The sequence below is a fragment of the Lynx rufus genome, unplaced genomic scaffold (assembly GCF_022079265.1).
Source record: "Lynx rufus isolate CCGP_SWC_20201006 ecotype Redwood Valley unplaced genomic scaffold, mLynRuf1.p SCAF_2, whole genome shotgun sequence".
Lineage (NCBI taxonomy): Eukaryota > Metazoa > Chordata > Mammalia > Carnivora > Felidae > Lynx > Lynx rufus.
Window position 1 is genome coordinate 62,629,191 of NW_025814834.1, and position 25,612 is coordinate 62,654,802.

The following is a 25,612-nucleotide window of genomic DNA, read 5'->3' on the forward strand; positions in this document are numbered from 1 at the left end:
TTTTTTCTTAGCCAAGCTTTTCATTCCTCTGCATGTTGCTAAAAGTCAGACCTGGCAGCCACTCTCTTTAAGCAGACGAAGGCCCTAAACTACACACGGGCACCAATGATTTCAAGAGGGGAGAGGGAAGAAAGAAAAAGAAATTATGAACAGTGACAAAGAGGTCTCTCCTCCTTTCATAAAAACATAATGCAGCTGTTTCCAGACATACCTTCAGAAACATAATGCCCTTGAGAGGAAAGCTTTGAGAAGACCTGGTCTGCTCCTCAGCCAAAGGCAGCAGATCCCAGGTAAATCAAAGGAACTTGACCCAAATGGAACCTATTTGGCAAAATAGCAATGACAGGGAAGTTCTGTTCTTCAGCCCTAGTTTCCTGCCTCCTGTCCTAAGAACTGACTGCACAACTAAACAGAAGCCATTAAGCAGAAGCTGACTCTAAGTGGGCAAAGGCCGGCACGTAGGCCAGTGATGGACCTATTCTAAATTGATTAAGAGAGTGGGGTTATTGACTGGGTGGTGAATTGGACCAGGTGACCTCTGAGGACCCCATGACTGAATAACCTTTGGATTCACCACATTCCCTCCACTTAGGTTCGTACGTGAACAGAAATAACCTTCCCAATAACTCTAGGTAAACTGAGACCACCCTGGAGTGCTTAGCACGAATTAGTGATTACATATGGCTTTATAAATGAAGAAGGAAAGGTGGCAGGCAGAGAAATGAGGAGTCTAAGAGTTAATGTTATAAAAGGTGTGTGTGTGTCTGTATGTATGCCCAGTATATATACACTGATGCTGTGCAATTAACTTGAAAAAGAAACAATCACTTTCCTTTTCATGAATTTGGTTGAATAGACCTTTGCCCCTGCTTAAAGTTCAAAGTGGTAGTAGTGGAGCCCTGGCAGTATTTGGACACTAACAAGAAAACTCCAGCAGTGCTTGTAGAAGCATCAGGCCCAGGGAGGTCAGGGGCTCCAGGTACCTGTTTTGGTCAAAGGAATTGAGAAGAGCTGCTGAAGAAGCTTGTTTTCTGACGTTCTCAGGACTACAACCACATCAGCAGGTAGAGTATCTCTGTTTTTCTCAAGAACCCCAGAAGCATCATATAATACCTGCAATGTAAACAGCAAATAGCAAACTAGTCAATATCATCCATTGCTAGCAACACTGGTAAGTTGTCTGAGGTCAGTCATTAATCGACCAACGTACAGAATTTGTCTTGACACAGTTGTGCTTTTAAATCCAGTCCACAAGGTAAGGAGGAAAAAAATGTAATTTCTGACACACCAATTTATCTTAACTTGTTGTCCAGGTGCTCTTTGAAAAAAAGAGTCATATCACATCGGAATAATAATGAAAATACATTGGGTACTATATCTTTGGTCACTATATGTAAAGCATCCATCCTATGAGGTAAACACTATTATTATCCCCATTTTACTGGTGGGTGAACAGAGTCCTAGAGAGAAAACAAATAATATGCACATTTCACAAGTGACAGGCAGGCTTCCAAACCCAGACACTTTGGGCTCCGAGCCCATACCCACCGTACCGTTGTTGCTTCCCAAGGTACTCACGGCATGTGATCGCTCAGGGATGCTGAGCCATTTTTGGTTCTCAGAACAGGAGGGATCCAGGTCAGAGAAATTTTAAGAACACTCCAGAGAAATAAGCATTGAGTGACAAATGAATTCAGAAAAGAACAGGAGTCCAGAAAGAAAAAGATCCTTCCTATCCATCTCCCGCCCCTTAAAATCAAGAAAGGAGAAGAAGGAGAAAGGGAAGATGGGTGAATAGGAAATAAGTATAGAAGGACATGGAGACAGAATGGAAGTGTAAGGAAGAGGATAGGAAAGGAGGGAGCAGGCTAGATAAGGGCATCTCAGACGTCAAGGACATCAATATATGGGCAGACATCAGTGCTAAGGTGAGTGAACGATCTAAGGGTAAAAACTGGGTTGCAATTTCTAACAAATATCCAAAATAGATACTATGCACTATGTGGAGAGAAAAACAATCCTCTCTACTTACATTAGAATTGCCTTTCAACCAACCTCCAGTCAGGCATACTTAATTTCAATACTATGATATGAATATGAAAAATGATTTCAGGGTGCCTGGGTGGTTCAGTCAGTTGAGCATCTGATCCTTGATTTAAGCATGGGTCATGATCCCAGGGTCATGGGATTGAGCCCTGCACTGGGCCCATACTGAGTATAAACCTGCTTAAAATTCTCTCTCTCTCTCTCTCTGCCCCTCTCCCCCACGCATGCTCTCTCTAAAATAAAAAATAAATAAATAAATTTTTTTAAAAAGTAAAAATAATTTCAATAAATCTTACATCAACAAAATAATCCAAAATGCCTTTTATTGAACTCCCACCCATTTTTTTTGGACCCAGGGCCTCAGCAGACCCCCCCAGAACCAATTAGCCATAATTCCAATGGCTCCTTTGAGAGTAACTCAAGCAATGAGTTGTTGGCTGCAGAACTAGAGAGTTTCCTGAATTAGTCACTACTCTACTTCAGGAACTTGAAATGAGACTGAGGCATAAGTTATGAAAGGTGGAAATTTCTGTTAATGATATAAAAGCTTAATATCTGGATGATGAAGTGAATTTTTTCCCTTTTTATCTAGACATTTTTTGTTCCCTAAAGACACATAGAGTTAAACTGCTAAAAACTGAGCCCCACTGTGATATGAACCCTCCACTGCTACCTACACATTTCCAAATGACTTTAATGTGCACATTCACTGCTCAACACTGGGAAAGCTATACTATGTTCTCTCTCTGGAGAGCTGTCACTTCTGGGCCAAACCTCAGGTAGAGGCAGATGGCAGCTCCATAGTCACCCCAGCGAGAAATTGCTTCTTTACCAGGGGCGACTTTCTGTGAGCAGCACACTGAGAAAGTTTGGGAATTATGATTAGGTGTTCAAGAGGAATTAAAAGGAGAAAAGAAACCCACAAGAAATTTTGTGAGCAGCACAGACAGGGTAATATGGACACTGACCCCTGTCAAATTCAGGTTTAATGACACACACTTGTCTCACCTTTCCAGCATAGTGCAGGATGCCAAAGCACAGCTCCACTCCTTTGGGCCTCCAGAAGTATTTGCATCGCAGATTATCTTCAAATTTATCTGTGTGGATTTTCATGTTTAAAAGTTACAATGAGAATTGTTGGCTCCTTCAAACAAAAGGTCACTCCTTGAGCCAGGAGTGACCCCAAATAAGGGATTTCAGAGCAGTCTGATAGTGTCGTTGTATGTACAACAGTAGAGAAAAATGCCCTGTTGAAATGGGCTTACCATCAAGTCTTCGTTTAGTTGTTTTGTATTTGTCTATAGCGTCAGACGATGCCCTAACATCTTGTTTTGTTCTAAGAACTCCTAGCACGGACACTGATGACACCAGAACTCTGACCAATTAGCTTTAGAACCATAAAGATATCCCACAGAAGAAGGCAAACAACCCTTGTTTAAACTTATCATGGCAACTTGTGATGATTTCACAGGTAAAAGGAAACCACCGAAGGTGACAATGTCAACTCCTGAAGAGAATCTCTCCCACCAATCAATTTCCTATCTGGGGAAAAGACTTGAAGCTTTCTGTTCCTCCCTCAATAAACAATGTTTGCTACTGTTGTAACTGAGAGCCTACTCTGTGTGAGGATCTGTGCTAAGTACTAAATGGATACAAAGATTGGGGCTTTGTTGCCCTAAATATCTCACAATCTAAGCGAGGGAAGGGATCATGTACAACACTGAAGACTGGAGAAGCAGATGGACAAAGGGAACGGGGATAGAATACAAAGGGCCTTTAATGCTAGGATGAGGTGTCTTACTGGCAGGCCGTAGACAATAGTAAACTAATGAAAGGGTGGCTTTAGAAAGACTAAATTAGCTGGGATGTCCAGGGTAGATAGGGTAAGTATGAGTCTAGAAGCCATGAGACCAGAAGGGTCTTCTATACAAACTTGGACTAGAGGTGGATGGGATCCAGGCAAAGATATGAGAGAAGGGTATGAAAAGGAGGAGAAGCAATTATTGGTTATAGGAAATAAGGGACAGGAAGGTATAAAAAATGATATTGACAAAGGATAAAGGTATTTATGTTGGCAGCAATAGGAGTGTGAGGAGGGCTTGGTGATGGGTTTGCTTTAAGACACAATCTATCAGGACATTTGCTGAATATTTCAATGCATTAAAAATAGAGCCTATATTTGCATAGCCTACCAGGTGGCCAAAATGCTCAGCCACGCTCATTTGATGACATGAACCAAGTTCTCTTCTGAGTGCATTATGCCTTTTACAAAAGATACCTACCAACCAGGGTCTGATCAGTTGCTTGGGGAAATCGACTTTCCTCATCCAAAAGTGCAAGCAGTCCCAGGGGCTTCTGGAGGAACATGTCCAAGAGTGGGCGGTTGTCCTCATACATCACAGGTGTAACATCAATGCCTTCATTCTGATATTCCACCTGGAGGGAAATGGATTGTGAATGTCTCCAGCCCAAAAAACTGGAGGTGGCACCAGGCTGCTTTGGCATGCACGTTCTGTGTCTGGAAACACTGACTGTATGTGGAAAACAGGCTGTGTTTCATGGGTGTAGCAAAGGAGTCTTCTGCATATAGCACTGTTGAAGCTTTGGGTTTAAGTCTGACCTACAGGCACAGCCTGTGGCAGGCAGCTGAAGTCAGCAAAAGAAGGGACAGTCCTGTCTCCCAAATACCAACTTGGTAACTTGTAATTTAGAAACTGACATGGAATGGAAGGGAAGCTGAAAAAAAACTATTTTGGTGATAAATATGGTTTAAACCAGGAAGAAAACAGACATCTATCTTCTACAAAGGATTCTGCAAGGGAATCATCTCCGGCTGGAAAACAAAGAAAATTCCAGATTTCCCAGGGAAAATAAATGCAGGGAGCCTTGACTGAAAAGGAGGTGGAATTTCACACAGAGTGGAAGGGGAGGGGAGGGGTGGGTGATCCAGATTTATCCAGGTCCACTGGTAAAACCAATACTTCGTGTTTATCTAATCACAGCACAGTGTGTGTATGCCTTCACTTCTACATTAAAACAAAGGGCTTAGTATGTTTCATTGTTGAACAACTTCATACAAGATAGAATCTTGGGGTTGGGGTAGAAATTAGGGTGGAGGGGAAGGTCCCCTAGCTTTTGGGCACATGAGCTTCACACTCAATTTGATTTACCATTAAACTCATAGTGAAAAGACTTCCATTTGGAGAAAACCAAGAACATATCTTACTCCTCCCTGGAGACATTCCACCCCCACCCCAGCAGTTACTGTGGGACCTGGTGTGCAGGAGATAGGGGATGGGGATGGCCCATCTGGGAGTTAAGAACAGTAAGAACCTGTGCCCTGAATTCAACATCAGCCTGTGTCATTTTGGACACTTATTTTACTTAAATAAGGTAGAAAGAGAATGTAGCATTTTGGACAAGGTGCATGAAACAGTTTAGAAGCAACAATTAAATAACTGGCTTGTCACCAGTAAGGAAATGTAACTTTCCACAGAAATGAAGACTTTTTTCTTCAGGCTAAATTTAGACTATTTATTTTGACAGGACAGGCAGGACTGCCTCACCAGTGGTTTTTTCCTTAGAATCTTTTACCTGTTAGCCTAACAGGGTTTCCCCTTCTAATTGTGGGCAGCTTGGAGGCATCTTCCCCACCAGGTTTAGTTACTTCAGAGTTCACTATTACCTGCTCAAGAGCAAAAACGTGCTGGTTGAAATAGTACTGGATTTGCTCATTGGCAATGTTTATGCAGAGCTGCTCAAATGAATTTCTCCCAAAGTTCTCAAATCCAAAAATATCCAAGATCCCCACATTCATACCATCATCTGCACTACTGCATTGAAGAGAAAAAAAAATTGTTAGGGGAAGAAACATTCATCTCAGGATGATGTTAAATACATATGCCCGTGTGTTACCAACATATATACCCACTCATGGAAAGCAGCATTCAGCCACTTCTAAAGGAAGAAACAGTTTGTGTTTTAAAGTATTCATTCCTTCAGTTTTTCAACAGTCTTTCCAACTTTTTTTAAGCAGTAGAATCCTTTAAAATCTTACTCAGAAGCTCCATAAAGAGAAAGATTAACAAGGAACCACTCTATTGGAAGGGGCTAGAACTGCTGCCCATTCACTATTTCACCTTCCCACCCATAAGGCTTAATTGGAAGAACACTCTTTAGAACTTGATGTTGTCAATTCTTCCACAATATAGAAACCGTCAATGCTTAGAAAGAAATAGTAGTAACAGCAGCAGTAGCAGTAGTAATGTAATGATATAATGTAAATAATGTAAGATATGGTGCTTTAAAACTTTACATGAAACTACATCTCATTCTGAAAACAACACTATGAGAAGGATATCATTACCCTCATGTTACAGATGAGAAAACTGTGACTTAGAATATGGGATTGATCCAGCTCTAGAGCTTAGATGCAGACCCAGTTTGCCCAGCTCCCAGACAAAGCTGTTCTCTTAAACAATACACTGTAACAGCTCTGTCAGTCATGTGCCTCTTCCATTGTCCTGGATACCATTCTCCTTTTAAAGGTGAAGACTTGAGAGCTTCACTAAAGAAAACTCATGAGTGGACCAAACACTTTCTCTTGCAAATCTAGGAGACATTGGGGTCAATGACAGCTCTCCCAGGGCCTCTGCTTCTCGAGGGAACTTGCCATATGCTTTTGTCTGGCTGCAGGAGTGTATTGATGCGATTTACAATCCAACTGAAGAGCCTCGCATACAAGGCTTTGGACATGGCATCTCGGACATCCGCGGCTCTGTCGACAGTGTTGGCACGGATGATGGTCTCACCCCGGGTGACCACACAGTGTGAGATAAGGGCCTCTTGGAGTTCTTCGGGGCTGATGCAGAGAAGGGAGGCAGCTGGAATACAGGGTAAGGATGACACCAGAGAATGTAGTCATCCATCCATCCATTCATTCATTCAGCCAGCATTTATTCAACATCCACTATGTGTCAGGCTCTCCCTAGGCACTTCAGATGCAAAGGTAAACAAGCCAGGTCCCTAACACCAAGAAGCATCCAGATGGACACAGTAACAGAAAATCCACACTGTTCTGAAAGCTCTTCCCAGGTATTTGATGAAAAAAAGTGAGAGGAGATGGTCTTTGGTCAAATAGCCGGGGACTACACTCTTCTCAAGAGTCAAAAAGCACATTACTTTATTAAAGGCAGTAAAAGATACTGTTTAACACAAATGGTGTTTATTTAAATCAGTTTTTTTTTCCCTAACTCAGGATTTGGTTTCCTTGTGCCATCATCTCCTATAGAACTTCAAAAATAAATAGTGCCTGACTTCTCCCCTGGAGATGCTGATTCAGTGGATTCAGAGAGAGATCCACCTCTTGTATTTTTTCAAAAACTTGTAGCTGGTTTTCAAAAGTAGCCAGTGTTGACACCACTGCCCAAAGTGACCTGCCACAAAATTCTTTTCTGCAGAGCATTTATTTGCAGCTTATAAAAAGAATTGTGATGGTCTACAAGACATCCTTTGGGAAATCCCAGTTGGTGAAAATACCCAAAGTCAGTACAGAGACCAGCAACAGCTACTCTATATTTTACAGCATCTTGAGAAAGTACCAAAGTGAAAGAAACATGTATTTTGGCTACACAGTGCACAGACATCAAACAATTACCATTTTCCAAAGCTTCAGCATTGGGCACCTCACTTTTATCAGTCTGATGTTGAGAGGAAATAGCTGCAAACTCAATGTTTCCAATATTCAAAATCCCAGCCAAAATTCTGTACACTGAGTGCACCTCCTGAAAAGGACAGCAAGAGCCATGTTTGGTCACTGCCAATCAAACTAACAAACCACCAGCTCTGCTAGTTGTCCACTGAAGTCCAACACACACACACCCTTTTCCTGGGCACACAAATAATTTCCAAACCTCCCTTGAAGTTAGACAGTAGAACTAAACTCTTAACAAAGGAGCAAGAGGAATGACGTGGGCAATTCTGAGCCCAGTTTTACAGAAACAAGCATGCCTCCTCCATGCTTTCTTTCCCATTATTGCTGGCTGGACCGCCCAAAAACCCAGCCTCAACTATGCAGCTGACTAGGATTCCTGAGACTAATGACTGCATGGAACAAAGTTGTTCTGCAGCGTGAACCTCTTACCATGAAATGCTTCCGTCAGGGAGAACTGATCTTCTTTGTTCTTTATGCCACTTTGAGCCACTTCCCTCACTAATACCAACTCTCAAATTCAGGTATGTTCTTTCTTCAACACAAGAGAGGAGATGTTTCCTTAACCTCTTTTGAATAGCTTTTATGAAATAGTTATCAGGGCATTTATTAATGGCTCATTGAACATTCTGAAGTTAAATAATAGAGTATATAATTATGAATGAGGTCAGGAAATATTCTGACTCACTAGAAATTATTTGTGATATTGTGATATAATAAAAACATAGATTTGGTCTTCACTCCAATCTCTGGCACAAGAGTTTATACAACCCTTGGGATTATGAGTGGTAGGTGTTAAAGGAATATCCTCTGTCATTCAGAGTAAGCCCCTCAGCCGTAACTGAGTTCATGCCAATGAGGTGACTCTTAGGGAATGGGGGCTAGTTGCTAGAGAGACCACAGATTAAAGGGTAAGAATTTTTAGCTGAATCCTGGACTTCCAAGGAGGGGAGAATCCTGAGATTGAGTTAATCACCAATTGGCAATAATTTAATCATTCATGCCTATGTAATGGAGCCTCCATTTAAACCCATAACTGATGAGGCTCAGAACACTTCCAGGTTGTTGAACACATGAAGGTGGTGAGAGGAGGGGTACCCCTTTCCCAAAACCTTGCCCTATGTATCTCCTCTTTCACTTGGCTTCTCCTGAGTTTTATCCTTTATAATAAAGTAAACTGTTTTCCCAAGTTTTTTGAGTCCTTCTATCCAATTAATAAACTCAAGTTTGGGATCTTGGGACCCTAAACCTCCCATTTCATAGCCATTTGGTCATTAGGAGAACCCTACTGAACAAGCAGGACTTGCCATTAGTGTCTGAAGTGGGAGCAGTCTTAGGGAACTGAACCCCTCACTTGTGTGATCAGATATTAACTCCAGGTAGACAGTATCAGAAGCGAATTGAATTATAGGAGAATTGGTTGCTATGGGGGGAAAAAAACTCCACACATTTGATGTCAGAGTGTTGTGAGTGAAGATAGTTTAGATTATCTAAGCCCTATTTTTATATTGAAAGTTAAATATATAAGTAGCATTAGTGGTAAAATATAAAGTATATTTATTTATTTAAACATATGTATTTCCTGTAGGTGAGATAAATGGGTAGCCAGTAAATTTCTGCATCTTATGCTTATAGAGAAAAGTACTTCCACAAAAACACTCAGGTGAGGAACTTGATTTAGTACTATACACAGCAGCAAACTAATAGGAACCGTCATTAGATCATTGATAAAGCATTGTTCCCAAATTGAGCCTTCCTGTGAACATTCCTCAGTAAAGCCAACAACTGAACATAGACTGTAATAGTGACATCTGCTGGATACCTGATAATGCTACAAAGACAAATGAGGATTTTAGACCAGGCTTCTGCTAGATAAATATTGTTCTTCAAACTTCTAAATCAAAGGCAAATTGTCCTGTTTCTGTGGTCAAGAATCACTGTTTTAATCACACAACTTAAGACTGGCTAAGGAGAACACCGACCAAATGGGTTTTCTGGGACTAGTGTGGATTTAACATGACAGCACCTCATTATCTCGATCAATACAATATGAAGCTCATGGAATGCAACAAGCAAGCAACTTCCCAGGGGGTAAACAGAGACTCTAAGGCAATGAGTTTGATATATCTATTATTTCTGTATCCAGTTATCTCAAAAAGTTATCTAAACTCTCAATACTCTGAGGAAAAAAATGTACTTCCTCTAATTAACACACACACATGCAACATATATGACCATACAAGGCATGAAACCTCCCAAAATAGGGCTTCCAGGCATTTCACCACTGGGGTGATTATCCCCAAAGGAAATGGTAGTTCTCACCTAGTTGTTTCTCTGGCAATATTCTCTTCAGCACAATACTCAGACATTTGCTCTTTTAAAAAACAAAACTACCCATGTGACCTTCAGTGAAAATTTTAGGGTTCAAACACTGTGAATGACTGAACCTAATGGTAGGTTGGGTCTTCTTCCTTGGTTTAGACAAGGGAACTTGAGAAGGGTATCCAATGTTGACCTCATTATGGAGGAATTAGCCTTAGAGTGCTCTTTATGCTACAATTCCAAGCTATTCCACTTGACTCCTTCAGTCTCCCCCTTAGATTAATTAGTTCTGCCTTTCTGGCCTAGGAACCTATATCCACCCTTATGGTCAAGTCAAAACATCACCCATATACTGTCATGTTAGAGGACAATCAGTAGGAAGTTCATCTGTGGGATTACATCTCCCTCCCCAGTACTTTTTTTTTTTAAATGCTTATTTGAGAGACAGTGTGAGCAGGCATGCAAGCGAGGGAGGGTGGGAGGGATAAAGGGAGGGAGGGAGGGAGGGAGGGAGGGAGAGAGGGAGGGAGGGAGAGAGAGAGAGAGAGACAGAATGAATCCCAAGCAGGCTCCACGTTGTCAGCGCAGAGCCTGATGTGGGGCTCAATCTCATGAACTGTGAGATCATGACCTAAGCAGAAATCAAGAGTCAGATGCTCAACTGACTGAGCCACCTAGGCGTGCCCCACCCCCAGTACTTCTTCATCAAGTCTCTTCTTTTCTCCCCACAGCTATCCTGAGAAAGATTTTCACCTTCCTCACTTTGCTTATTTCCTCTTGTCTGATCTCCAGCTCTATGCACCCTTTCCTGGCATCCTGCCTTTGCTACAGAATCTTGTTACAATGCTCTATTTTTTATTTCTTATGTTTTCAACTTTCTACGTGATAACACAAAATAACCTCACTCAGGACAGGAATACTCTCAAGAAGACTAACAACTCCTCCAGCTGGTTTCCCAATTCACTGTTGATGAGTATGAATTCATTTTTATCATCAATCAGAAGTGGGGAAGAAAGAGCCTTTCTCCATCAACATCTCATGCAGGATGTCTTTGCTGCTTCTTTCCTTTTCTCAGAAGATACTCCTTTCACTGATGTAGGTATTCTCTCAATAAAGTTAAAGCTAAGCAGAAAATTGAGAAGGATCTTAGTTTTCCATTAGCCTGGAGCTGATTTCCATTTAGCCTGGAGTTGCTCCCAGCCTGGCTCACAGGCATCTCATGGTAGTTGTTTCTCTGTTCCTCTCCTAGGCATTTACTTGTCCTCTCAGTATCTCTTTACCTTGTTTCCTTTTTACAAGTCTCTAGTTTTTTACCAGCTGCTCTAAGTACCACATTAGGCCCAATTAAAGGGCTTTCTCCCTTACGGGCTCTATCCCAACACCTTTCTTCAGTTTCCTTTTCAGAGGATGTTTCACCTCTGAAAAAGAAAAATGTTTTCACAACATCTGTATCTTGAAAGCCAATGATGGGTTTAAAAACATTTGAGGGTAGGGGGTGTATATCAATCATACATCAATAAAGTTTTAAAAACGTGGTAAGTCCTATTGTCTATCATTTGAACACTGAAAATCCTCAAGATCTCCCATTTACATTTTAACACATAAACCCTTCGGTTTCTCTTCAGCAATATTCTCCCAAATACATAATCTGTCTTGAAGAAAGGGAAAAAATTTTGCCCTAATCTCAAAGCCTTCTCCCTAACCTCTTCATCAAGGGATCTGCAGTAAAATATCCAATCTTGACCCTCACACAGATAATCTGCCTAAAATCTTTTCATGTAGTATTAAATATAAACATACCTAAAACTCAATTTAATACATTATGATTATTCATATACCAGCAAGACAAGCATTAATATTAAACAAAAATAATAATGTTTGATTCCAAAAAGGCATGGATCTTCATAATAGGGTGTTAGGTATAATCCCACCCACCCAACTCCCAACCCCTGCCCAATCCCCTGCAAGGAACCATCATTGTTAGTCAAAGACTCCTTCTACCAGGGAGGTTTCTTTACAATAAACTCAGGGTCAAGTGTTCTTTCTGATACTTTTGGCTGATGTCCCAGAATTAAAATTCATGTTCTTGAGTCTGCACTAAGGTTTGCTACTTATAATTTTGCTATGGGAGTTTGGAGGAATCTGAAGAATACTATGAGGATTCCTGCAGGGTACTTAGTGACATTATAAGAAAAGAGGGTGACCATCATTTTGATTAAATTGACCAGTTTATTTAAGCTATGTCTAGAAAATGTCCCTCTGTCTAGAAATAAACTTAAGAAAAAGTTCTGATACATCAGCTATTTGGCATCTGATCCCTGACTACGTTCACCTGAATCTTTCTGAATTTAGTCAAACTACTTTGAGTTTATAAAGTAAACTGAGTGAATTCAGCAAAAACAGGTTGTCTATAGATATATAGACAAAGATATAACCAAAGAATTTAAGATCAGAGAGATCAGAGCCAGCCTCTTCCTTCCATTTCCAAGGTTGCTGACGTAAGTTGGTTTATTTCCAGTATCAATTAATATGGGACATGGTGAAACTATAAACATATCATTACATTCTCGTTATTCATTTTACAGTCCAGATCAGGCAGAAATTATGTCTACCACTTTTTACACTTCTTTCTTTTCACATTTATTCATTCATTCATTCAATTCAATTCTACTATACTTTTTTTTCATTAAGGGTTAGGGATGGCTTACCTCAAAGACAATACTTTTAGCATAGTTTGTTTTGTTTTTTGTTATCTTAAAACAGCTTGATTTATTATTATTTGCAATACATTTCTATTATTAGAACAAAGCCATTATATACATTCTTTGAGAGCTAGGACCAATCTCTTCACAGTATTCTACACCCATCTTTATAGTCATTGAAAGCAAAATATTATTGACCTTATGACTAACTTCTCTATTGTTCCTGTACCCTTTTCAGGTAGTATGCCCCTGAACACTTTGGCATGACCGAGGTGACTTGAAATCATTCTACTGCCATCTCCACCACGCTTGGACTCTTCTGGTGGTGCATCTTGATAACAATCAGCTCTACAAATTAATAACCATAAAGGTCTTTTAATAAGGCTGGAACCTGTTTAATTGCTCTCCTCTAAGGAGCCAAGGGAAATACAGTTCTGTTTTTATCTGACCTTTGGGATTTTCCACTGTCTGTCAGTCTAAAGTCAGTGGGAGGCAGACAGAGAAAATTAACAGCTGGCTAGAAGAAAAGAAAGGTATTATTATGACTAAAATCAGCCATGCTGGGAAGGAAAGGGCTGGCCAAACTCATTAGATTACAGAAGCAATACTTTACCCAGAGTGGCTGTCCCAGGGTAACTGGAGTGTCTTGTAATCTAATCCCTTAAGATTTAACACTCTCACCTACCTCCTAATCATTCACCTCCTTTCTTGGAAAAGCAAAAGAATCTGTGTATTTTGCCAAATTGATGGCATGAAGCCCAGAAACTATGACATAAATGTATCACAGAATAATATTTGAACCTAGGGTTATAAATATCTTCTGTCACCCCTGGCATATATTTAATAGAGACAGCCTGTATCTCGTAAGATAAGAGTAGTCGAGTACTTAGAGCTAGAGGTAATAATGTGCAACTGTGTACCATGGAGAAGGAAGTGACTGCAAGAAAGTTGAAAAGGTTTAAATTAATTTGTTTTGGTGCACAAGGAGCTACTTGCATAAATATATTTCTGAGCCTTGGTGTAACCTACATATTCCTATATTCATATTACACAACACACTTTAATGGCTGGAACAACCCCAACTCAGAAAAGGGCAGTATTGTTTTGGTGTTTGTTATCACAGCTGTAGTGAACTGATGACAACGGTAACAATTTGCAGGCATGTGGCACTTACAACAGTACTTCTAATTTAATATTCAGTTGTGCTTCTTGTTAAAATGCAGATTCTGGTTCACCTGTTCATAGATGGACCTGAGAGTCCGCATTTCTAACAAGCTCTCACATGATGACAATATTTCTGGCCTGATCAGACCATACGTTGAGGAGCAAGACCTTATACATGACCAGATGGGATCTGAAAAGAAAGTATCCTGCCCCAGCTTAGAACGTTCACATCTACAAGATACAAGAATATTAACACCTGAGTTTCTTTTTCTTTTGGGAATCACCTACCTTGTCAGTGAACCCTATAATCCTGAAGCAATGCTGAATTGCTTCAAATTGTCTTCTGTAAGATTCCTTGGAAGTGATGTCATGTATCACCCTTCCAGTTTCATCAGCTATGTACCTAAATGGAGTATGACCAAATACAATGAGCATTGACGTGGCAAATGGCACCCCAAATACCAGGGCATCACTGGGCTCCTTCTTCACAAGGGCATTTCCCTTTCAGTCCAATTGCAGTGGAATAATGGTGCATGTGGCTGAGTAAAATGGCCGCAGTTAAGTTTTTAAACGTTCTAGAAAATGCAAAAGGTGAATGGCTGCAGTTAAGCTTTTGAGTTTCTGGAAAATGAAAATGGTGCCATTCACCTTGGGTATTTCAACTTAAGACACTATCAGTGTCCAGTTAGGAAAAACAGCTCCATTTATTTCCAAGTTTTCTCAATTGCTAGTTACACATTCATTAAAAATCAACAACTAAAACCCCTGATACTTACCTAGGAGGCTTTTCCTCAGGAAGTCTGAACTCAGAAAGTTTCTTCTGGTGATAAAGACCAGCATAAATATAGTAAAATATGTGAAAATTTTTCTCTCCCCTGGAAGAAAAGAGGGGAGAGGATATTATTAATGACATATTCTGGGGCCTCCCCACTTTAAGTAATCTATACCATCTTTCTGTGAAAAATATTATCCTGTAGCAAATTTGCATTTTCAGGCAATTAAATTTGCCACATCCCAATTACAGAATAGTAATAGTGATAGGATTAGTATAGTAATTGTCACAGTGTCACATTATTAAGTACACTTATCTTTACGCAGAAGGAGGTTTTAGAGAATGGAACATTCATACGTCACAGTCAGGTTATACACGTTTAGAGATATTTCTAGTACAGCCCAAAGGACGAGGCATCTGTGTCACATGCCTTCTGTTAGTAACCCGTGTTGCTTCAGAAACAGTGATAACAGCTTAGAGACGTCAGTCAATCTCCCTATTTTATTGGAGCCCCAGACAGTGGCTCTCCAGTCCTACGGCAAGGTAGGGAGCAAAACTGGGTCCCAGACTGAGGTCTCCACTCTTTCAAACCTGTGTTCTTTCTTTTTTCTTATTTTTTTTTCTTTTTTTTTTAATTTTTTTTTCAACATTTATTTATTTTTGGGACAGAGAGAGACAGAGCATGAACGGGGGAGGGGCAGAGAGAGAGGGAGACACAGAATCGGAAACAGGCTCCAGGCTCTGAGCCATCAGCCCAGAGCCTGACGCGGGGCTCGAACTCACGGACCGCGAGATCGTGACCTGGCTGAAGTCGGTCGCTTAACCGACTGCGCCACCCAGGCGCCCCAAACCTGTGTTCTTTCAAATGCAATTCAAAGCAGTATGCACCAGTTCCCCTGCCAGTGCAGAGCCCGAAGTGGGGCTCAAACCCACCAACCACGAGATCATGACCTGAGCCGAAATCAAGAGTCAGATGCTTAATCAACTGAGCCACCCAGGCACCCCAAGAATTTTTTTTAACTGGTCCTTCAGCATAGACAGTTTGAAAAGCCCTGCTCTGGGTCCCTTTCCTTCCTCTGGAGGAGGGCAGTCTCTTCTGTTGATATCCCAGGATTTGACAAATCCTCATTTTGGCCAATTTAGCTCTGTGAAAAGAAATCGTTCTACTCCTTGTTCCCATCTGTGACACGGGCCCCACTCTTTTCTTCAGCTTCTTCTAGGTATCCTGGTCTTCCTTTGTCATTTATCCTGCCAAAGCTCTTCTAGGATATTCTTATTCCTCTCTTGTATTCCAGATGCCTCTGCTCACCATTTCTCACTCATCTGTTCCCTCAACTAATAAATTTACCTAGTGTCAGTCAGAGCAAGCACTGTACCAGGTGCCAGGGATACAGGACTAAGAGGATTCCTGCCTTCTGGAGCCTCCCTTCTAGTGACAGAGTTAGATAAAACAAGGAAACTTGTGATGAGGGCTTTGAAACAAACAAAAGGCTAAGATGAAGAATAAGGTTGGGGGATAAGGGTTGCTTGTGTTAAGTCAAGGGAAGGACTCTCTAAGGAAATAACACTTAGGCCAAACACTGAAACATGAGAAGGGACTGGAAGGAGCTACAGAAAGAAGGGGGAAGAGCATTCCAAAGACAGGGAGCAACATATACACAAGGGCTCTGAGCCTGACACCCACATAGAACCAAAAAGATGCTAGGGAGAAGGGGGTGGGCAGGTAGGCAGGGCCAGCCCATACCAGGCCTTGTTAGGCCATAATGAGGACTTTGTTGATTAAGCAATTAGAATTCTTTGAAGTGTATTAAACTGGAGCCAAGAAGCACTTTAAGTATATAACATGAGTAGATCTGTGTTGAAAAAGTACATTCTAGCTGCAGGATGAAGACTAGACTGTAAGAAGCCAAGATGGATGCAGGGAGACCAATTAGGAGGTCGTGGTGAGAGAGCAAGCAACTTGGATAGGTATCAATTATAGTGCTGATGGAGAACAAGAGTAAGCTTAAAGATATATCTGGAGGAACAACTAAAAGAACATCCTGAGAGAATGAATGAGGATGGTGTGAGAAAAGGACCTAGAGTCTGCCTCCCAGGTACCTAACTTGAGCATCTAGCGATGATGGCACCATTCATGGAGATGGTAAAGCCCTTTTAGGGCTTTATGAATCAGCATGCCTGGTGCAAATATCACTTATTCTTTAAACTCTGATAAAATGTGCAGGCTTCAGCTGACCCATCTTGATCTTACCTTCTTACAGTTTTTTTTGCAGATACCTCTAGTTTTAATTCTTCTTAACATTGCCTATCAACATCCATCCCTACATAAATTCAATTTAATTTTCATCCTGTATCCATCAGGTTTGGTTAGGTTTTGTTGAGATAACAAATATTCCAAAGATCTCAGTGGCTTAACTGAACAAAGGGTTACTTCTTGCTCAGAGTACCTGCCCACTGAGAGTCAGCAAAGGGAAGGGGGTGTGCTCATCATAGACACTCATGGGCCTAGGCTGATGCAGCAGCCACCATCTTGCACTTTGCCAGAGGGTCTTGTCATTACACGTTCATTTGCCAGAACTGATCATATGACCACATCCAACCACAGTGTACGTAAAAGAGAAATCCTACTATGTGCTCAGAAGGGAGCAGATCAGAAACGTTAGGTGAACAGGATTTGCATGAGCCCCGTTTTCTCCTCATTCAGTATCTTCAGCCTATTTTACCTCATCACTTCTATCAGATTGAATAAACTTAACAATAATATTATGGTATATTAGGCACCTATTATGTTTCAGAGTTTATATTTGGTATAAATCACATTATCTCATTTGATTCTCATAATAGTCCTGTATGGATGACTTTCTTATGCCCTTTTTGCATGTAAGGAAAATACGATATGAGGATATTTACACTAAGTGACATATAAAATAAGTGACATAGCTGTGATTGGAACCCTCTTCACATTATCTTCCTAAAAGACCTTTTACATTTGAACATAGAAAACTGTGTTTTCCATTCTGTCGGATGCAGCTCCATAAACTTTAAAATCACCCTAATTTGGGGAGAAAGAAGCAAGTGACCTCATAAAAATTAATCAAGAAGCCACAGGGAACCTGAAATAACTCTCACTCTGTCTTTTTGTTCATTTGTTTAATTTGCATGCCAGTCCCTATTTTGTGAAGAAACTGCAAATGTGTGGCAGGAGAGGATGCTTGAACCCTTATCCTAGAGCAAGTCCTGTAGATTCTTCTTGCATAATATCTCTCAGATTCATCCACGTCTTTCCACCTCCCTCCACTGCTACTATCTTAGTGCAGGCCTACATTCTATCTCACATGGATCTGGCAACAAACAGTCTTCTAATGGTCTCAACACAATCCCTCTTGCACCTCCTCAATCCATTTTCCCCACTGAAACCAGAGAAATCATTTCAAAATGCCCCTTGGGTTTTGTGACTCCTCTGCTTGAGAACATTAAATGGTTTCCTATTGCCTTTAGAATAAGGTTCGAAATCCCCAGCCTGGTTCCAAAGCCCTGCATGATCTGGTCTCAGGCTCATCTTTGCCTGTCTCCCCCTTTTTGGGAAGAGCACCACCTTGCTGGCCAACTCTTAGCAATCCTCAGGTCTCAGATTAACTGTCTCATACACAGGGAGCCCCTGTCTTCCTGGATTAGGTCGGGTGCCCTTCCTTCTCTTGTTTTACCTTCATAGCACTTTATATTGTTTCCTGGAACTTATCATAATGGTTCTGCATTTGTTTATTTACTCGTTTTAATGCCTGTGGTCCTCCCTCCCCTCCCCCAACAATCCCCCATCCAGTCTGAGCTCCATGAATACTGCAACCTTGTCTTGCAACTCCAGCAGAGAGCTCAACACTAGCATACAACAAGCATTCAGGAGTTACTGAATAATGCACGAATGGACCATGCTCCTGAGGAAGTCTGGTGTCCTGCAATAATAATAGGAAGCATGGCTAGCCCTCTAATAACATGTACTACACACGACACTCTTTAAAGTAATTTTATATAAATGAACTCCTTCATCTTCATAGCAAATCCATGAGGTAGGCAATACAAGCATCCCCATTTTACAGATAAGGCACAGAGAGGTTAAGTGACATAACCAAGAACAGTCAATGTCAGAGTCGGCATCTGAATCCAGAGAGGTCCATGCTCTTCCTAAAACAAAGGTTTTTTCCCCCCTACTGAATCTAGGGGAAAAAATCAGTACGCAGAATACTATCAGTGCTTTTTTTAATATACAAATTAAATTTTAACGTACCCAATGATTTTTAGAAGTATTCACAATGTTGCTAAATTCTACCTAGTACCAGCTCAGAAGAAAAGGGCATCCTGATCCCAAAGTACTCCCACCCCAACCCTCTGTACTCAGCCTGCAAATATCTTTTAGGTTAGAAATTACCACTATCCTTTGCTTAAATAATTCCTTGTTCTTGGGAAGTCTGGGGGTAGGGGGACCTTGGATGCTAAGAACAAGGGTGAAATGGATTCATTAAGATTATGAAAGCCTCCTGGTCTATCTTCCAGAACAAAAACAGAGTGATAAAATAGTGTACCTACACTGCCTGTTTTATAACTCTGGATTTTTCAAGGAGATACTCAGAGATTCTTGCCCCCATCACAGCTCCCGTTGGTGTAAACATCATTTCCAGGTATTTTCCAAAACGGCTGGAATTGTCATTGATGGCAGTGCGTGCATTTCCAAAGGCTTCCACCAGGGAGTTGACTTGCAGGATTTTCTCTCTCAGGGTCTGATTATTGGCCTGTGCCAAACAGACAACAGTCAGGAGGAGCTTCCAGAAATATCACTTTAGCAAAACTGCCAGGCACCCCTCCCTACCCCCAAAATTCACATATTCTTTTTGGGAAGAACTTCACTTGGGAAAAGTATCATCAGCCACTAGCACCGTTTTCTCAGATGAGCAACTAGTTTAGGTTATCAATTTTTACATCCAGCCACACTTTACTTAAAATCCTTGATAAAATGCCTGAACATTTTAGAAAGAATTTTAAAATAGAGAGATCCCATAACTTTTCTCAGTCATCCATTATAATATTCAATTAACCTCATCTGTAAAAAAGATTCCTTAAATGTTTAGTTTCATAATACACTACTTCTCAGTATATGTAACTGCCAGTCTGTTTTTTTAAGTCATTCCTTCAATGTCCATTTAACCAAGCTAAAAATTTCCATTTCCTTCAACTTTTGCTCAAAGATGTCTATTTTCCAATCCTTTAATCAAAGCCTTAGTGGCTCTCCCTAATCCCATTCCTAGTGTTTAACCACTTTTACTACTTAATGGCTAAATGTTTCTATTACATTGAAAACATAAAAAATTAATTGCTGATAATCTAGTAAATTCGTGCTGGCATTATTTTCCTCACTACGTGAAAGAAGGATGACATGCTGACATCTTAAGAGGCCTAGCTATCAGGAGGTAAACATAATAAAGTCGGAAGGTTTTTATGTAATCCCTAATAAAAGCCAGTATTTCCATCATTTATAAAATATGCAGTTACTCTGTAAGGATTCTAGCCACAGTACATAAAGCAGATAGTCAATACCTTCCCCAAGAAAGTCAAATGCTGAACAATCAGGTGGGTGCTTTCCGTCTTCCCAGAGCCACTTTCTCCGCTGATGACAATGCACTGACACAGAAAATGAAGAGTGAAGAATTCATAGCACAGGGAACAACCTATATGTTCAGCAATGGCTTTCATACAACATCTACCATTGTACACCTTAGTTTTTTCACTGAACGATAGATCTTAGGAATCTTTCCATTTCTGTACATTGAGAGCTTTGACTTTTTCACAGCTGCTTGTTGTTCCATTGTACAGTTGCAGCATAATCTATTTAACCAGTCTCATATTGACAGATACTCCTTATGTTATTACAAGCAATACCACATCGAATAACCCTACCTAGGGCATTATATCTACATGCAGCTTCTTCTGTAGAATAAATTCTCAGAAATGGGTTATTAGACTAAAAGATAAAATGCATTTGTAAACTGCATAGATAGTACCAAATTGCTTTCCAAGGACTAGAACCAATCCAGGAAAGTGCCTGTTCTAGGGCCTCACCAATAGAGTATATTGGATTTTTGCCAATCTGAAATGCAGAAGAATAGTCTCTCAGTATAGTTTTAATTTGCATTTCTTTCACTATGAGTGACATTGAGGTCTTTTCATACGTTTAAGATTATTCATATTTTCTTTTTGTGACTAGCCCATATCCTTTGCTTTTTTTTTTTTTTTTTTTGCATTATTGGTCTTTTTATTATTCATGTCTAGGAGTTCTTTATGTATCAAGGAGATTAGTGAGTGTATTATAATGAAAAACATACACTGGGTCTTTGTCTCTGGTTCCTGGCAAGAGTTCCTAAGACCCTTGGAACTTCTTGAATCATAGGGACAACAGGATCATCTTCTGTTATTTGCAAACAAGTCCCTTTCAATCAAACCTAACTGCTAACCAGGTGGTTCCAAGTAGGGCCCAAGACAGCTTCACGATAGATGCTGGTCACCAGAAAGACCAAATACATGATTAGAGAGTGGGAACTTCTAGCCTCATCATCCCAACTTCTAGGGAATGCAGAGGGGCTAGAGATTGACTGAGACATAAAAACTCAAAGAACAAGATTCACAGAGTTTCTGGTATAAACACTTTGAGATGCTGGGAGGGGACATGCCCAGAGAAGGCAGGGAAGCTTTGTACCATCCCTCTCCCCTGTATCTTGCCCTGCGCAATCTCTTCCATTTGGCTGTTCCTGAGTTGTATCCTTATAGTAAGCCAGTAAATTTTGTTAATGTTTACTTATTTTTGAGGGAGAGAGAGAGAGAGAGAGAGAGAGAGAGAGCGCCACAGGGAGCAGGGGAAGGGCAGAGAGCGAGGGAGACAGGATCCCAAGCAGGCTCTGCGCTGCCAGCCCTGAGATGTGAGGCTCTAACCCATGAACCATGAGATCACGACCTGAGCTGAAGCTGGACGCTTAAACAACTGAGCCACCCACGTGCCCCAATAAGCCAATACATTTAAGTAAAGTGTTTTCCTGAGTTCTATGAGATGTTCTAGTGAATTATCAGACCTGAGGGTGGTTGTGGGAATCCCTGAATTTGCAGGCTGGGCAGAGTGTAGGTAGCTTGGGAATCCCTTTTGTGGCTGGAGTCTTAAATGGGGGCAGTCTTTGGGGCTGAGCCCTAATGCTGTGGGGTCTGTACTAACTCTGAGAGGTATCAGAATTTAATGGAATTGAGTTGTTGGACATCCAGTTACCGTGGGAGAATTGAAGACCTGGTTGGTGTTGGAAAAGACAACATTTGGTGTTAGAAACGACAACAGTGTGGGGCAACTTCTCAACTTGGAAAATACATGTATCTCTCTCCATTTACTTCCACTCTATGAAATCTATGGATATTTCACATGTCTGTGGGAAATGCAAGAATTTAGAGAAGCCAAGTTTCTAACCTATAGTGAATCCATGTACTCTATTTTGTAACTTGCACTGTTACAGTTTCATCTATTCCTCAATGAATCCAAAGCTGAGACTTCACAGGTCTCAGGAGATTTACACACAGTAATTCTCTCACAAAATCTTCTCACCAATTTAGGTTACTTACATTTCAAACAGACTAAAGACACAAAGGAAAATATACATATTGAAAGTAAAGGAAGGGCCAAAGGTTGGATATGTCACCACTGTGAGTCAAAGGTCCAGAAAGGGCAGCTGTATGGGTGAGCTTTGTGTTTACCCAGCATTGAGTTTAAAATCTGTTCAGTCTTTACCAAATCTATCATAATTTCTCAGCAGCTAAATGATGTGGTGCATGGTCCCCGTCAACCCATGTACAACACAAAAAGGTCTGAACCACGAAAATTCTGAGACCTTAACAGGAAGGAATTTCATATATGTCATTCTACATTCTGTTTTTATTACAATTGTTGCTATGTAATCAGGTTTGTGTCGACTCTATGCTCTCACATTCATATTAGAAACATTCTTATTAGATTTTATCAGGGAAAATGAGTGCTCATGATGTGAATGTTTCACGTTACGGAAAAGAATTTTCACGTTCTCCTGCCGCTGTAGCTTCTATCATTGTTCCTGTTCCAGTGAGCTACTCTTTCATTTCCTATTTCCTTGAATCAGCACCAGCAACCAGAATGGAGTTTTCAGGAAGACATAAGAGCTGCAGAGGAAGACAGAACACACCCTACTGTGTGACTTGGCAGGACGGGAAGGGGAGTTCTTACCTGGTCTCTGCTGAAAGTAACCATACACTGGTAAGCAGCATCTGCTGATGCAAATATGTGGGGCGGATTGGAGGCACGTTTCACCCCATGATAAAGTCTGGAAAACTGAAGAAAAAAATAAGTAGTTTAAAGAAAACTTCTAATGCTCCAGTACTTGTTGCCCGTGAAACCAAGGCTTTGTCACTTAGTAGGGGAACTGTAGCATCAGAAAGGCTGCAGAGCACAGGCTCTTGAGTCTGCAGGCCTCTGTTCAAATCCCAGTTCTGCACTGACTAGTTTCATGAACTCCTGTAAGGGAGTTGACTTCGCAGTGCTAAGTCTCTTCTTCTGCCAAACAGAGTGAATAATAGTGCCCATCTCACAGGATTATGAGAAGTGAGATAAGCCAGTGCCTGGCCTATAGCAAGCACTAAATGAATGTTAGCTATTATTGTTATATCTTGTTCTAAAAAGTTACCCCCAAAATGCAAGAACTCCATCTGTGATGCACTGTTATCTGCAGTGTGGGTTATATACCACTAAAAGCGGCATAATTTTATTTTCGCTTTTCCCTTCTTTTTATTTTCCCTTGTGGTTTTTAATTTCCTCTTAAGAAGCAACATGCTCTCAAAGCACCCCTTACCTGCGGGGAGTATATGCTTAGATTCTGGAAGGGGTTTAAGGCAATTAAGATGTCTCCAACATATGTGTAAATCAGCAAGTCCACATAACGCTTTTGCAACTGATGAATAATTGTATCCTAAGAAGAGGATAAATGGTATTGAAGGTAAACATTATTTCCAACCAAGAGAGAGTTCTAATAATAACAACAAATTTATTCTTACAAGAAAGTTTTTTCACTCAATTTAAATCAAATTTATTCTTATAAGAAAGTTTTTTAGTCAATTTAAATCATAAGAGAACGCCCCTCTTCGTGAAGAACAAACAACTATCTTGACTTAAGAGTTAAACTGGACTTTTTCTAAAACAAAATAATTTCCAGTGATGTGATAGATCATTTAGGCTTCCAATATAAAGAGCTTTATTGGAAAAAATCCAAATCCTTTCCTTTTCATCGTTTTGGACATTTGGGGAACTAAAAATGAACACAACATAGGATCATAGTCACAGTAACCAAATGCTCCCCGAGCTTCACCCCAAGGCTATACAAACAATTAAATTTTCAAGTGACCTTAGGAAAACATGGTTGACAAGAAAAAGGTCAGACCATTCACATGAAACAAATGTCATCGGTGAGATTGCCTACTAAATATTTAGTACCTCATCCAGAACCTCTAAATTGACCAAATCATCCTCAAGGCAGTATTTTTCAGCATCTTCCACATGATAGGGTCTTCTGGTGTGCATTCTTTCATGTCTAGAAATTTATCCAGAGAATGTTAGCATTAATAGAGTAAAAAGCATAGCAGAACATAGGCGACAAGAATGGTTCATTCACGGTCTTATCAGATATGTTCAGAGACGTCAGAGGTGGGGACAGGAAGAGCAAGTCTAGTCCAGCTCCCCACGCTGTAGGGCCCCCTCCCCATTGCTGTACAGCTATCAGGAGTAAGGTGAGCTCCAGAGCTCAAGCCTCCCTTCTACCACGGTGAGGAACATTTCCAAATGGGCCCATCTAATCCTTATATTAGCTTTTCTTAAATGCCAACTACAGCCTTTCCAGAAATAAGTATCTCCTCCTGTTTTTCCTATTCACTGTCAGGTACACAGTTCTCACCACGGTACTTCCCTTGAGGTCCCCTCATGCCATCCACCAGCATCAACCCCAACTTTTTGAGACATATTTGAAACTGCAGAAAACTTGAGAGAATAATATAGTAAATATCTATGAATCAAAAATGTTTACATTTTATCTTATTTGTTTATTTGAAATCCCTTTGTTACCCATGTTTCATCCCATTCTCCCTTCCAGAATGACTATTCTTTGGTGGGTAACCTTCCAGTCTATTTTTAAATATTGGTCATACATATGAGCAATATACATTTTCTATATGTTAATTATAAAAATGATATACTGTAGGTTTCATTCTGGAAACTTGGTTTTTTCCACTCAACATTATGATTTTCTAAACTATGTATATATGTATATACAGACATGTACATTATTTCAGTCACTTTAATCACTGGGTAATATTACATCATATGAATACATACCAATTTATTTACCCAGTTCTATGATGATCAACACTTAGGTTGATTCCAATTTTTTCCTATTAGAAACAAAGCGGCACTCAGTATCATTATATGTATCCCCTTGTCTAAATATGAGAGACTTTTCTCTTAAGGGGCATTACTCCACAGGCATTTAAGAAACTTGGTTGGCAATCAATACCAATCCCCTTTGGCATACCAAAATATAGTTCTTTAAGGTATAAAATTATTTCAAGTCACAGTAGGCCTTCCCATAATTCCCTTCATAAAGGGATCACTACTCAATGTGGTGTAGGGGGAAAGCATCAGCTTAGAAGTTAAAAGCTCTGGATCCTAATTTCAGGGTTCTGAGGAGTGTGTTGTGGTTCACTCAATAATCCCCTTAATTAATGGCCAGCATCTCAGTGTTCTTCATCTATAAATAGAATCTCTCATGACTGGTCTATCTATCTCTCGGGGGGGGGGGG

At 40.5% G+C, this 25,612-nt stretch overlaps 1 protein-coding gene across 1 annotated transcript in view; it reads right to left on the bottom strand.

Moving 5' to 3' along the window:
• MYO3B (myosin IIIB) overlaps positions 1-25,612 on the bottom strand; it is a 406,696-nt gene that overhangs the window by 200,797 nt on the left and 180,287 nt on the right. The window contains exons 10-22 of the mRNA XM_047084875.1: positions 24,255-24,351; positions 23,617-23,733; positions 22,995-23,099; positions 20,303-20,386; positions 19,298-19,500; positions 14,721-14,819; positions 14,233-14,347; positions 7,703-7,829; positions 6,719-6,929; positions 5,732-5,879; positions 4,329-4,482; positions 3,055-3,143; positions 984-1,113 (exon numbers count right to left, since the gene is read on the bottom strand). Coding sequence (XP_046940831.1) covers positions 984-1,113; positions 3,055-3,143; positions 4,329-4,482; positions 5,732-5,879; positions 6,719-6,929; positions 7,703-7,829; positions 14,233-14,347; positions 14,721-14,819; positions 19,298-19,500; positions 20,303-20,386; positions 22,995-23,099; positions 23,617-23,733; positions 24,255-24,351 — 1,679 coding nt within the window. The remainder of the gene's footprint in view (positions 1-983; positions 1,114-3,054; positions 3,144-4,328; positions 4,483-5,731; positions 5,880-6,718; positions 6,930-7,702; positions 7,830-14,232; positions 14,348-14,720; positions 14,820-19,297; positions 19,501-20,302; positions 20,387-22,994; positions 23,100-23,616; positions 23,734-24,254; positions 24,352-25,612) is intronic.